Source organism: Schistocerca cancellata, chromosome 3, assembly GCF_023864275.1.
Source record: "Schistocerca cancellata isolate TAMUIC-IGC-003103 chromosome 3, iqSchCanc2.1, whole genome shotgun sequence".
NCBI classification, from domain to species: Eukaryota; Metazoa; Arthropoda; class Insecta; order Orthoptera; family Acrididae; genus Schistocerca; species Schistocerca cancellata.
The window spans coordinates 559,598,698-559,613,835 of record NC_064628.1 but is presented as its reverse complement, the minus strand read 5'-3'; the positions used below and the strand labels follow the sequence as shown (position 1 = coordinate 559,613,835).

The following is a 15,138-nucleotide window of genomic DNA, read 5'->3' as shown; positions in this document are numbered from 1 at the left end:
TCCCGCAAATACGAAATCCAAAGGAAATGAGCATTGCAAGAAGTATATTATTGGAATTTTCAATATCTTCTGTGTTACTGAAGCAGCAATATTTAACGTTCCATACACTTATTGTCAAAAGTACGATCATATTCGCTATCAAGGGAAATTTGTGACTGAATTGAGGACTTTTTGGAAGGGAGGACACAGCATGTTATCCTGGATGGAACAGAAGTAACTTCAGGGGTGCCCCAGGGACATTTCCTGGGACCCTTGCTGTTCATGCTTATATCAATGACCTTGCAGACAATATTAGCAGTAACGTCAGACTTTCTGCAGGTGATGCAGTTATCTATGATAAAATACTGTCTGAAATAAGCTGCATAAATATTCAGTCAGATCTTGATAAGATTTCAAAGTGGTGCAAAGATTGGCAACTTGCTTTAAATGTCCAGAAACGTAAAACTGTGCATTTCTCAAAACAAAAAAGCATAGTACCCTACGATTATAATAGGAATGAGTTACTGTTGGAATCAGCAATCTCTCACAAATACCTGTGGGAATGGTATGATCATACAGACTCAATTATGGCTGAAGCAGGTGGAAGACTTCAGTTTATTGATAGAATACTGGGAAAGTGCAGTTAGTCTGCAAAGAACATTGCTTACAAATTTCTCATGGGACTGGTTCTAGAATATTGCTCAAGTGTGTGTAACTCATATCAAATAGAAATAACAGGGGATATTGAACATATACAGAGAAGGGCAGCACAAATGGTCACATGTTTGTTTGATCCATGGGAAAGTGTCAGAGAGATACTCAAGAAAATGAACAGGAAGATTCTAAGACAGACTTAAGCTATCCCAACAAAGTCCATTAACAAAGTTTTAAGAATTTCCTTTAAACTATGATTCATGGAATATTCTACAACCCTCTATGTATCACTCACATAGGGATCATTAGGATTACAATAATTACTGCATGCACAGAGGCATTCTAACAATCATTCTTCTCGCACTTTATATGTGAATGGAACAGGAAGACACTTCAAAAACTGGTACAATGGGACTCTGCCATGCACCACAGTGGTTTGCAGAGTATTGACGTAGCTGCAGATGTAGATTTCATGCCTTAACAGCAATTCTTTTGCATTTTTCAAAATCCACAGCAGTGCTTAAGTTGCAATGGAAATAATGTGAAGCATTGGACTGATATTCTCAAATGAATGCTTCCATGTTGAATGTGAACCAGCATGTAACAACTAATTGTTGAAAAAACTACTGTATAGCTCCACAATGTGAATTCAAGTTTTTCCTCTTTCCGTTTTTTAGTGTATTTCTCAAAAAAGTGGAAACTTTGCACGACATGTGGAATGGGAAATAACATTGCACAACCAATTTTCTGAAATAACATGGTGCATTTTAAATTAGAAAGTAATCAGAATTACAGACGCAGTGCAAAATACCTACGATAGTTAAGGCAGCAAGAGTATGTTTATTTAGTATCATTAGCCAGGCAGAAAAAATAAAAATATCCCTTTAAAACTTACCCACCAAGTCAAATTAGAAGTTCTTCCTGTTGTAACGCTATAGTGTGAGCACACACAATCAAACAGTGCATGAAACAAATGTCTCCAAGGCCAGCCTAGAGAGGTCACCTCACTACCAGGACACACGACACAGCAAGCTCTGTGCCGTGTGCTCAACAGACCAATGTAAGCCCAGTGCGCCGAGTCTTCGGCATCACTTTTACTTACTTGCTTACTATAGCTAGGATACTTTGTACTATTCTATACTTCATTCAGTGTTATTGTGGATCTCTTCATGTGAAAGCAGAATAGAACTTGATTGGTGTTATTTCTGGTATCGTGTCTGTACAACATACTTGGCAATGAGTGCGATATTCCACTCTGCGCGTTTCGTTTCCTTGGTTCGATATACAGTGAACTTGTCAGTGAAGAAGTTCTTCAATCTCTTGTGAACAACAGTGAACCCTCACCGACCAGCAGCAGGCTCTCACTATGGCACTAAACAATTTAGCAGCCTTGCTGACGTACCATGTCCCACCACCGTTGACGCGACTCACACTGTTTTCTCCATATCATGATTCTGCAGAAGATTGGGACACACATGAAAAATTCCTTCAGCAACATTTTCAAGCTCTTTGTGCTGCAGACCCCAACTCGTATAGGGCTTTATTTCTTTCACAGATTTCTCCTCATGTTTATCACCTTTTGAGTCAGCTATCTCTTCTTCAGCAATGTGCCAGTCTCCTTTTTGATGAAGTGTGTAAGTTGCTCTATTATTATCACTGCAAATGTAGTTATGTCATTGCTGCTTGCACTGAATTCTACTGTTGTCACAAGCAGCCGCAACAGTCGTACAGAGCTTAGGTAGCAGAATGTCTTGAACTTCTGCATAGTTGCCAGTTCATTACTGAGCTCACAGCTTCATGCTGCTGTAATATACCTGGCCTGATAGGGAAGTTTTGGTGAATGTGCTTTACAATGTGAAAATCCCTCCCTTGCAGATGTTCTGAACAGTGCTCCGTCTTTTGAAGTATCTAGGGCAGCAGGAAATCAGATTGAAGAATGGTGTGAAGTAGCTGCTTCTCTTACTCAGCCGCCATCAGTTAGCTCATGGGTGGGGGTGGGGGTGGGGGTGGGGGTGGGGGTGGGGGGGTGGGGGGGGAAGAAGACATTGCGGTCATGCAACAGTGGCCTCCACAGCACATGGGGCAGCACCATGCTAAGCAGCAGCAGACAACATCACAACAGTGGTCATGTGCTCTTCTTCCATTGTGCCCTTATTATTTCAATCAACATGAGTGGGTCAGGTGCCCAAAACATTAGGCAACATACTGCTATTGTAAAAGTGGGGGGGGGGGGGGGGGGGCACTGAGTCTGTGTGCAACATTCAAAGTCCTTCACCAGACATGAACATGGCTGTGAATCATGTTTCCCAAGTAAAGATAGCCCCTAACGAACTCTACATTAAAGTACATGTGATGGACAAGATGTTAAAAATTCATGTGCACACGGGTGCAGCAGTGACTTTGTTAAATTCTCAAAGCTATGTGAATATGGATCACACACATTGTCCCTGTTCTTATCGGTTGGGGAGTTACAACAAACTACAAATATCTATACTGGGGTAGTTTTAGACTCCCTTAGTGTAAAAAGCAGTTCTTCAGCCTTTGACCTTTCTCTTCGTGGATGATGTCAACACTGAAGACTTATTTGGGTTAGATACCTTCAAAAATTTTGGCTTCTGTATTTTTGACAAATTGCATCGGGTGTCAGATCAAGCTTCATACCAATAACTGGACATGCTCTGCTTGGAATATTCCTCCCTGTTTTCGAAAAGTTTTCAGTGTGCTGCCAATTTCAACACTCACATCACACTGAAACTGACAGCAAGTCCCGTTTCTTTCATCCTCGCCCAGTCCCAGTAGATTTACAGGAACCAAGTCAGATTCGAACTAGATCAACTTACATCTTTGGGCATTATGATGCCTGTCTCCTCTAGTGGATCACCTACTCCATGGGTGTCAAAAAACCTAATGGCAGTCTTTGGCTCTGTGGTGATTTTGAAGTGTCATAGCCTATTATTGATACCTATCCTTTACCCCATCTAAAAGGACTCTTAGCACAGCTTTCTGGGGCTAATATTTTCCAAAGTAGACTTGTCAGAAGCCTGCTTACAACTGCCTCTGGGTGGTGATCTCAAACGTGTCCTCGTAGTGAATACCCCCATCAGGTTATATCAACACCAGCAGCTGCCGTTTGATGTGGCTAGCAATCCTACCATTTTACAACGATTTTTGGAGCAACTGAGAGCATCCATGTCAGGGTGTGTCAACTACCTGGATGATTCTGTCGTCTCAAGTTCTCCAACAGATGAACATTTGCAAAACCTTTGCGCCTTGTTCACAGTGCTACAGGTCACCAGTTTGAAATGTAACTTGCACAAATCACAATTTTTTCAGCCCTTTATCAACTATTTCGGTTTTGAAGTATCATGTGCTTGGCTCAAGCCCTTATGCCAGCACATCGAGACCATTACAGCTTTGTTGTGTCCAACAACATCAAAGATTTGTGAGCATTTCGCAGAAAGACTATAAACTACAATAAATTTCTTACTGGTACAGCTGCAATGGCCCAGCCACTTCATACAGTCTTACATAAAGATGTTTGTTTTCAAAGGTCGCCCACCTGCAAGTAAGCCTTTCCCCTCTTAAGATCAAAATTATACTCAGCACTTTGCTTGGTTGCCTTCCAAACAGACTGTTCTCATGCATAAATGTGCAGACTGTTCTGAACACACTATTGCTTGTGCTTCCAAAACTCTAATCAAATGCAACTGCGGTACCTGCAGATAGAAAAAGAAGCCGTTGCTATTGGGTACGCACTCAAAAATTTCATGTTTTATATGGTTCCAAGTTTTGTTTGATTGCTTATCAAACTTCTGGTTTCTCATTTCAGTTCTTCAGCATCTTTAGTGGATAAAGCGGAACATCACCAGCAATGCTGGACTCCGTTTTTGTCATGTTATAACTGTGAGATACATTCCAAAATAAAGCCCCGATCCAGTATTTGATCAGGATGAACTGTTGCGTTTCCATTTAGAGATCGAAGCCCAAAACAACATGGATAGTTTTCCTACTACTAGTTCTTCGATTTTGGTGGCTGTCATGGCATATAGACTTTGCTGCCTCTTTGGTTGCTCATGCCTATAGCAAATACCCTTTTGTTATTCCAATATATTTGATGAATGCTGCCAGCACCATGAAGGTACTTGCTTTTGTATTTTCTCTCCAAGGCTTGACACAAAGAATTGTTTCTGACAATGGACCTCAATTTTCTTCAAAGGAATTCTCACAATTTTTCAAATAAAATGGAATACAGCATGTCTGCACAACACCATTCTCACCACAGTCTAATGGAAAGTTTTTGTCAAACATTCAAGCCACAAATGTTGAAACTTCAAGCTTCACATTCACTTTAAGATCGCTCACTGATGTTTCTGAGTTCATATCAAACTTTGCCTCCTCCTGACATTTCGCTGGCAGTACGTTTGCATGGGAGATGCCATTGGTTTGCTGCATTTGCTTCATCCTTACCGCTCTCGTCCAGCTTCCAGCCTCACTATGAAGTTTCACTCAAACGTCGGAGTTCAATATCATGTGACAAGAAGCCACATTTATGGGAATCAGGTGCTGTCCTTAGATGAGCTGGTAGAGTGCAGTATACTATTCACAGCAGTGCAGGCATGCACCAGCACCACCAAAATCAGCTACGGCTCCATGAATTCAGTGATCCTGCCATAGGTCAAACTGTTTCAGATTTCTTCATTGCACAATGTTCGGCGGCCGTGACGCAGCCATGTCTGGCCGTCACAATGCAGCCATGTTTGGCTGTCACAATGCAGCCATGTTTGGCTGTCACAATGCAGCTTCCTAGACAGCTTACCAAGCCGTCTCACCAATGGGTGTTGATGCCGGCCCACCTGTGATACAGTTGCCATCAACACCCCAGGTCACCTCTCCCTTGGACATCGACGTTGTTGCCACAGCTAATCACCAGCACCCTGTGCTTTCATATGTATCTTGTGCCTGGTTTTCTGGGGCAGTTTCCCTGGCACTCACAAGGTGCGATACTGGGATGCAGGTTGATCTCTCTGCAGCCAGCCAAGCAACCAGCCTCATGATTTTCTATGGCACTGGCCTCCCCCCATACCATACCCACAAAGTTAGGCAGGGAGGGTGCGGTACCATCCGCCATTCAGAGGGTCACACTTTAAGACATGCACACTGCTATTCCTGCAGCAGCCATGGCGGTATGAGGGCACTACCTGCCGGAAACGACTGAGCTACTAACAAAGACTGCGAGCATCTGCTATCCGGAGCTCCAGTGTCAGGTCTATTTAAGCTCAAATATCGATGCACAGAGCCCTCATTTTGAGTTTCTGCCACTTAGGAACATTTACAGACAGGGCGTGTCATCTACGGAGTAGTCATCGAACTGCAAATCTTTATATCTGTATATATATATATCGACATTCACATCTACTGTTAGCAACTGATGTTGCAACTACTGTATTATTTTTACTATTTGATATTAGATGTAAATAAATTAATATCTGAATTCTCTGCCAATGAACTGCATCTGTTCCTCGCTCCTGTATCCGCTAAAGAACCATTAAGCATGCAAAGGAAGTTACAACAAAACAAAAATAGGGAAAAAGAAGGGATCCTACATACACAGTCAAAACTTGCAACTCTGGTTTTTTGCCTGTTTGAGAGCTCTACCTTTCAAATGTATTCCAACTGCCTGAATTAAATTAGCAAATGCTGTTCATGTAATATGTGACGAATTGAGGAGTGAAGCTTCTACTATTCATAATTATTTTCCTGTTCTCCATTTACCTTTATCATGATAAAATTTTTAAAAATTCTTTACGCTGAATGCATACTCTTGGGCCTAAGTAAACTGCTAAGTTTACACAACATCCAAAACCTACACAACATGTGCTCTTTCTTTACCACATGCAGTTTCAGAGAGAGATTGTTTGATTCAGTCAGGGAAGTAAAATGAGCACAAGAAAAGCAATGTTTCACTATTTTGGATATCATGAAAGTTCACAACATTGTTTAGAGAAATAAAATTTGTTAAAGTGATCTAGTGAAACAATGTCCATTAGATTAAATGCCAGTTGCTCCATCTAATGACACTCAGATGAGAAGAGAGAACAGTGATTTAATTAAGGGCCAAAACCATAGATTTTCTAATCTCCTTTATAGAACTGAATTAAATCCAACAACTTATCAAAAGTAAAAATGATGGTTGGATTTGGAGAAAGACTGAAAGCAGTGAAAGAATCTGCCATTTGAAGTCAACTGTATCTAGGCCAGATATCAATTACAAAACTTCACATCACTGGAGACAACACTGTCTTGCAGCATGTTCTTGACAAACACTCTAGCCCTATGGCTAAGTCAGAAAGAAATTTGATAAAGTCAGACACAAGCACAGCCTAATTAATTTCTGTGCACAATTCAAATGGTAAATTTGACAAACTGCAATTCCCAAAGAAAACTAATGGCTAACAAAATCAGTGAAAAATCAATAAATAATCCACAACAACAGATAATTTGAAGGAAAACAACAGTACAATGAAGTGGTTTCATGTGGACAAACGGCAATGTATCTCGCAAACAACACACCAAAACAAGATGCAGGACGTAGTAACAAAATCGTGACTGGAATATTTAAGGTAAGTAATGTACAAAAGGAGAACTAGACAAAAAGATATAGACTAGAGAAAACAGCGTGTTGAGAAACAAAGGGCAACTCATAGTTCAAAACTGACGACAAATACAGAAAATGCCAACAATGTGTGATCAACAACAACAACCAACAACAACAGCAACAACAAATGTCTTGCTATTGACATTTAGGTTAAATGCAAAGGAACTTAGTCTCAATAATCAAGAAGAAGGTGATTAGGATCAGAAAACATTTTTCTTCCTAGTACATGACAAAAACTGATTTTTAATTTAAAAGTTCAAAATTTTAAATACAAGCAATACCATTCAATGTGAATTGAAAACAAACGTTAAATAAAGTATACTTTATACTCACTATACAGGCCAAAGTTTTTGGCAAATGATTGGGCACACACAAATTCAAAGCCTTGCTGAGCAAAGTAACGAACAGCCCACGCATCTTTATCAGGATCTCCAGAAGCAAAGCCTTGGTACGCAGAGTCAAAAAATGGAAAAAGTTTCTTTTCCTGCAATAACAAAAAAGATCATCCTTATAAATTACTTAGAGCGGAAGAGTTTAAGTTGTTTGATAAAATTACAGCTGACAAAAACTGTACAGAATTAATAATGCCACTAATTTTTTGAAAGACTGCATTTTGAACATCTGAATAGTGAATACGGAATTATACAAACAAATAAAAATGAAATATAAATGAAACACTGGCAGAAAAGGCAGTAGGATTAAGATTTATCTGTCATTTCAGAAAAAGCCAAAAACACTATATTACTAGTGATATGCAATGGAGAATGTGAAATTATCTATGGCAGAACTAGTACAGTAGTAAAGGAAAGTAAGTGAAGGGAGGAGCATAGATTTATAAAATACAATTCGAAACAGTAGGTAAGAATTTAAAATAGAAGCTATTTGATATATAGGCACAGTAAATGCAATTAAAACCAAATGAAGATAGAACAGATACTTGTGGGCATTAACCAACAGACACACAACATAAGGAGGCACAAATGACAGTTTTCATAACTAGTGGATACTTACTTAACCTGGAAAGATAACAAATGGTTTTAAGAAAGAGGACAACTCTGGAATTAAATAAAAATTGTCGAAGAAGCCTACTTCAGGGAGCACATTGCATGGTTGCTCTTTGGGTGGCTGGGAGAGAGAAAAGGATGGCGATGGTGACCAGTAGGGGGTGGATTAACAGTAAGATGCATAGCTGCACATTGCTGTCGAGTTTTTCATGTTTTTTGTGCTGTGTGCTCCTTGGCTATTAAACTCTTGCACAAATCTTTCTAGCACTGAACATTACATGTGCCTGTTGCATGCAAAGGACCTTGATATTAGAGTGCAACTGGATATGCCAGAACATTCTTGCATCTCATCACTTTTCCTACACTGTTGTGTGACAAAACCTTCATGGTATGAACCAAAGAACACAACACAAAGAAACAGGTTTTAGAAACTACTTTTACATGCCACATTATAAACTAAATTAAAACATTATTTACATGATGTTAGAGGCAACGAATTTTTTTTTGGGGGGGGGGGGGGGTTAAGTGGGGGGGGGGGGGGGGGAGGGCCGTTAGCCAATTATATAGTTCTGCTGCCATTTATCTGCAACACGCTCATTAAAACAACTTATTTGACATTTGTCATGTACTGCTACAGTGCTGTTCCACTGCGTATCGGTCAAAAAATTTTTTTTCAGGCAACTGTCATCAGCATTGATATACTCTGAGAAACGCATGGTAAACACTGTGCTGCCTTACAATACATTTATTCACAACCAGTTTCAATCGTTGATCATCTTCACAGTGCTGGCACACAAATGGGAACAAAGTGAGAACTGTGAATATCAACACAAATTACATTTTCATGAGAATTATTAGTTAGAAAAATTACTTATGAACATGATGTGCACTAATAAAAAATAATGTGACAACTTCCATGTCATCAGAAAACGACACTTCATGCCATAATACCAGCTCAAGCAAACAGAAAACATTGAAAAATGAAACCATATGTCAGCAGTAAGTGCAAAGCACCAGTGCTCAGGCACAACAATATCCAGTAGGTTAACACACAAGTGTTGATCAAAGGAGCTACAAGCCAGAGTCGAAGAACAAGTAGCAAACCATGTACACTATACTATAGTCACAGAAAAATATACATGCACTACAATTATAATAAAAGGAATACAATAAAAACAGATATAAATGTATTTTTTAATCCTATTTTTCTTTTTCACTTTATTTCAAAACAATAGCAAGTAATCATACATAGTCGCATACAATAATATGCAATAAAACAGACACGTGATGCTATTGCAATGCCACACATGGTTAAAAACTAACTGAACATTAAGACCTATATCATGTAAAATTCTACATACGTATACAATGTTGCAAAAAATTATATTAGACAATACAACTACCACGAATCATTCAAACTGGCAGCAGCCAGAGGTCTGAGGATACAAATAGTGTTAACAAAATGAGGAGCTGCATACTGCACAAAATTTGCATAGATATATAATGTTACAACACAATGATAATCAGTAACTACTAAAAGCAGAGAGCATAAAAACCAAACAGCAACTAAAACAATTCCAGTGTCAAGTCCGTATCAGAAGTCGAGGATTAAACATAGCGTAACCAAATGAAACACCAAGGCTAAAATTGCTTCTCAGAGTGTCATACAGAAGCTGTAATTATTCATATATTACAACATGTGTGACACTACTGTCCATCCCTAAACAACTTTATTAAACTATTTTACCAGTTATCTGAACATGGAATCTGACAATGACTATCTATCACAAAACACATCCATCTCTTATCATATACCAGTAAGCCAGCTGTGAAGTAAAAGTCAGAGTTTAAAAAGAGAGAACGGGGAAGGGGGAGAGGGAGGGGGGGAGTGTAGATAAATCTGAGTAAAATATATGTGTGTGTGTGTGTGTGTGTGTGTGTGTGTGTGTGTGTGTGTGTGTGTGTGTGTGTGTGTCTACAAGATGTGCAACTATGAACCCCACACATTATTCTAACCACTTTCTTTTGAGCAGTGAATACTTTTTGTTTAAATGTCAAGTGTTGCTTTAGAAGATCCAAAGTATGAATTTTCCAATTAAGATTCTCATCTATATGTACACGCAAAAACTTAGTATGCTCTACCCCGTCTAATGACTTCTGTTGATGTATTTATTGAAGGAACTGTACTTTTTACAGCAGATGTAGTGTGTTTTTTCAAAGATTAGAGCAAGCCCATTTGCAGAAAACCAATTAATGACTTTTCCAAAGACCTTATTTGTATCATTTTCAATTGGAGTTTCTTTTACTGGATTAATAATGATGCTTCTATCATCAGCAAACAGTGTCAGTTCAGCTTCCTGTTTCAGACAGGAAGGGAGGCCGTTCACATATATCAAGAACAGAAGGGGACACATGATTGAAACCTGCGGAACACCTAATGTCATTTCACCTCTGTTAGATGAAGTGGCAAACTTATTTAAATCAGTTGACACATACAAGGAAACTTTTTTCCTTCCTGTTCTGTAGGTATGACAAACCATTCATATGTTATTCCATTTATACCATGGAATTTTAATTCCTGTAACATAATGTCATGGTTCACACAATCAAATACTTTGGACAAGTCACGGAAAATTCCTATTGGTGACATTTTACTATTTAAAGACTATTATGTGGACAGTGAAATTGTATATTGCTCTCTCTGTGGAACAGCATTTTTGAAATCCGAACTGTGATTTCCTAAGTATCCCATTACTGTTGAGATGGCTAACCATTCTTGAGTACATTACTCTCTCGAAGATATTTGAAAATGCTGTAAGCAAGGATACTGGCCGATAATTATTGACATCTGTGGTGTCCCCCATTTTGTAGAGAGGCCCGACTATGGCATATTTTAACCTGTCTGGGAAAATACCTTGAGTTAGTGATGCATTACATATGTGACATCAGCTGTAATTGCTCCACATCATTTTAATATCTTATTAGACATGTCATCTACTCCAACAGAACATTTATTTTTCAAAGATGTAATAATTTTACTTATTTCACAAGAGGTTGTTAGGTGAAAGTTAATCTGACTAAATTGTTTTCAAAACAGACTTCCATGTACTGCCTGGCTTTTTCTTTTGAACTGTTCTCACCAATTTCTTCTCCTACACTTAAGAAATGGTTGTTAAATACATTAGCTACTTGTGTATTGTTGGTTAGAATGGTCTTGTTCTCTTTAATAGTAATACTACCTACCCCAGTGGTTACTTTTCCTGTATCCCTCCTAACAACATTCCATACTGATTTGATTTAGTGCCAGAGTTGTTTATTTCTTCTATAACATACATCTTTCTTGATTTCCTTACAACTTTTCTCAGTATGTTACAATAATTTTTATAGTGTAAAACTACTTCTGGCTCTTTACTAGTTCTTGCTGTCTCATAGAGTTTTCTTTTCCTTTCTGAAGACACTTTAATGCCTGTAGTAATCCAAGGTTTCTTTGAAAAGTGTGTGGTGTTGCATTTAGTAATTTTCTTTGGGAAACAATGTTCAAAAAGGGTTATAAATTTATCAAGAAATATGTTACATTTATCATTAGCATTTGGCTCATTATATACACCTCCCCAATTAACATTTCTTAAGCTTTCTCTGAAAAGCTGTACAGATACCGAGGTTGAGTGACCTCACACTTTTACTTAATGGTTTCTGAACTGCACACATGTAATATATGAATAATTACAGTTTCTGTATGACACTATTGTAACTGATTTTAGTCTTGATATCACAATTGGTTACACTACTTTTAATCCTGAACTTCTGATATGGACTTGACATTGGAATTGTTTTGGTTACTGTTTGGTTTTCATGCTCTCTCATTTTAGTGGTTATTGTTTCTCATAGTATTTTAACATTGCTTATCTATGCACATTTTTTATTATGGTGTTGTTCTAATCAAATCTTTGGCTTCAATTTTTTTAACAGTATCATGTGATTATTGTTGTTTGTTGTGGTCTTCAGTCCTGAGACTGGTTTGACGCAGCTCTCCATGCTACTCTATCCTGTGCAAGCTTCTTCATCTCCCAGTACCTACTGCAACCTACATCCTTCAGAATCTGCTTAGTGTATTCATCTCTTGGTCTCCCCCTACGATTTTTACCCTCCACGCTGCCCTCCAATACTAAATTGGTGGTGCCTTGATGCCTCAGAACATGTCCTACCAACCGATCCCTTCTTCTGGTCAAGTTGTGCCACAAACTTCTCTTCTCCCCAATCCTATTCAATACTTCCTCATTAGGTATGTGATCTACCCATCTAATCTTCAGCATTCTTCTGTAGCACCACATTTCAAAAGCTTCTATCCTCTTCTTGTCCAAACTATTTACCGTCCATGTTTCACTTCCATACATGGCTACACTCCATACAAATACTTTCAGAAACGACTTCCTGACACTTAAATCTATACTCGATGTTAACAAATTTCTCTTCTTCAGAAACGCTTTCCTTGCCATTGCCAGTCTACATTTTATATCCTCTCTACTTCGACCATCATCAGTTATTTTGCTCCCCAAATAGCAAAACTCCTTTACTACTTTAAGTGTCTCATTTCCTAATCTAATACCCTCAACATCACCCGACTTAATTCGACTACATTCCATTATCCTCGTTTTGCTTTTGTTGATGTTCATCTTATAACCTCCCTTCAAGACACCATCCATTCCGTTCAACTGCTCTTCCAAGTCCTTTGCTGTCTCTGACAGAATTACAATGTCATTGGCAAACCTCAAAGTTTTTATTTCTTCTCCATGGATTTTAATACCTACTCCGAAATTTTCTTTTGTTTCTTTTACTGCTTGCTCAATATACAGATTGAATAACATCGGGGAGAGGCTACAACCCTGTCTTACTCCCTTCCCCACCACTGCTTCCCTTTCATGTCCCTCGACTCTTATAACTGCCATCTGGTTTCTGTACAAATTGTAAATAACCTTTCGCTCCCTGTATTTTACCCCTGCCACCTTTAGAATTTGAAAGAGAGTATTCCAGTTAACATTGTCAAAAGCTTTCTCTAAGTCTACAAACGCTAGAAACGTCGGTTTGCCTTTCCTTAATCTTTCTTCTAAGATAAGTCGTAAGGTCAGTATTGCCTCACGTGTTCCAGTATTTCTACGGAATCCAAACTGATCTTCCCCGAGGTTGGCTTCTACTAGTTTTTCCATTCGTCTGTAAAGAATTCGTGTTGGTATTTTGCAGCTGTGGCTTATTAAACTGATTGTTCGGTAATTTTCACATCTGTCAACACCTGCTTTCTTTGGGATTGGAATTATTATATTCTTCTTGAAGTCTGAGGGTATTTCACCTGTCTCATACATCTTGCTCACCAGATGGTAGAGTTTTGTCAGGACTGGCTCTCCCAAGGCCGTCAGTAGTTCCAATGGAATGTTGTCTACTCCGGGGGCCTTGTTTCGACTCAGGTCTTTCAGTGCTCTGTCAAACTCTTCACGCAGTATCGTATCTCCCATTTCATCTTCATCTACATCCTCTTCCCTTTCCATAATATTGTCCTCAAGTACATCGCCCTTGTATAGACCCTCTATATACTCCTTCCACCTTTCTGCTTTCCCTTCTTTGCTTAGAACTGGGTTTCCATCTGAGCTCTTGATGTTCATACAAGTGGTTCTCTTATCTCCAAAGGTCTCTTTAATTTTCCTGTAGGCAGTATCTATCTTACCCCTAGTGAGATAAGCCTCTACATCCTTACATTTGTCCTCTAGCCATCCCTGCTTAGCCATTTTGCACTTTCTGTCAATCTCATTTTTGAGACGTTTGTATTCCTTTTTGCCTGCTTCATTTACTGCATTTTTATATTTTCTCCTTTCATCAATTAAATTCAATATTTCTTCTGTTACCCAAGGATTTCTACTAGCCCTCGTCTTTTTACCTACTTCATCCTCTGCTGCCTTCACTACTTCATCCCTCAAAGCTACCCATTCTTCTTATACTGTATTTCTTTCCCCCATTCCTGTCAATTGTTTCCTTATGCTCTCCCTGAAACTCTGTACAACCCCTGGTTCTTTCAGTTTATCCAGGTCCCATCTCCTAAAATTCCCAACTTTTTGCAGTTTCTTCAGTTTTAATCTACAGGTCATAACCAATAGATTGTTGTCAGAGTCCACATCTGCCCCTGGAAATGTCTTACAATTTAAAACCTGGTTCCTAAATCTCTGTCTTACCATTATATAATCTATCTGATACCTTTTAGTATCTCCAGGGTTCTTCCATGTATACAACCTTCTATCATGATTCTTAAACCAAGTGTTAGCTATGATTAAGTTGTGCTCTGTGCAAAATTCTACCAGGCGGCTTCCTCTTTCATTTCTTAGCCCCAATCCATATTCACCTACTACGTTTCCTTCTCTCCCTTTTCCTACACTCGAATTCCAGTCACCCATGACTATTAAATTTTCGTCTCCCTTCACAATCTGAATAATTTTTTTTATTTCATCATACATTTCTTCAATTTCTTCGTCATCTGCAGAGCTAGTTGGCATATAAACTTGTACTACTGTAGTAGGTGTGGGCTTCGTATCTATCTTGGCCACAATAATGCGTTCACTATGCTGTTTGTAGTAACTTACCCGCATTCCTATTTTCCTATTCATTATTAAACCTACTCCTGCATTACCCCTATTTGACTTTGTGTTTATAACCCTGTAGTCACCTGACCAGAAGTCTTGTTCCTCCTGCCATCGAACTTCACTAATTCCCACTATATCTAACTTTAATCTATCCATTTCCCTTTTTAAATTTTCTAACCTACCTGCCCGATTAAGGGATCTGACATTCCATGCTCCGATCCGT

General features: G+C 38.8%; 1 protein-coding gene across 1 annotated transcript in view; it reads right to left on the bottom strand.

Moving 5' to 3' along the window:
• Positions 1-15,138, bottom strand: part of LOC126175407 (aspartate aminotransferase, cytoplasmic) — a 77,766-nt gene that overhangs the window by 13,178 nt on the left and 49,450 nt on the right. Inside the window, exon 5 of the mRNA XM_049922201.1 lies at positions 7,622-7,772. Coding sequence (XP_049778158.1) covers positions 7,622-7,772 — 151 coding nt within the window. The remainder of the gene's footprint in view (positions 1-7,621; positions 7,773-15,138) is intronic.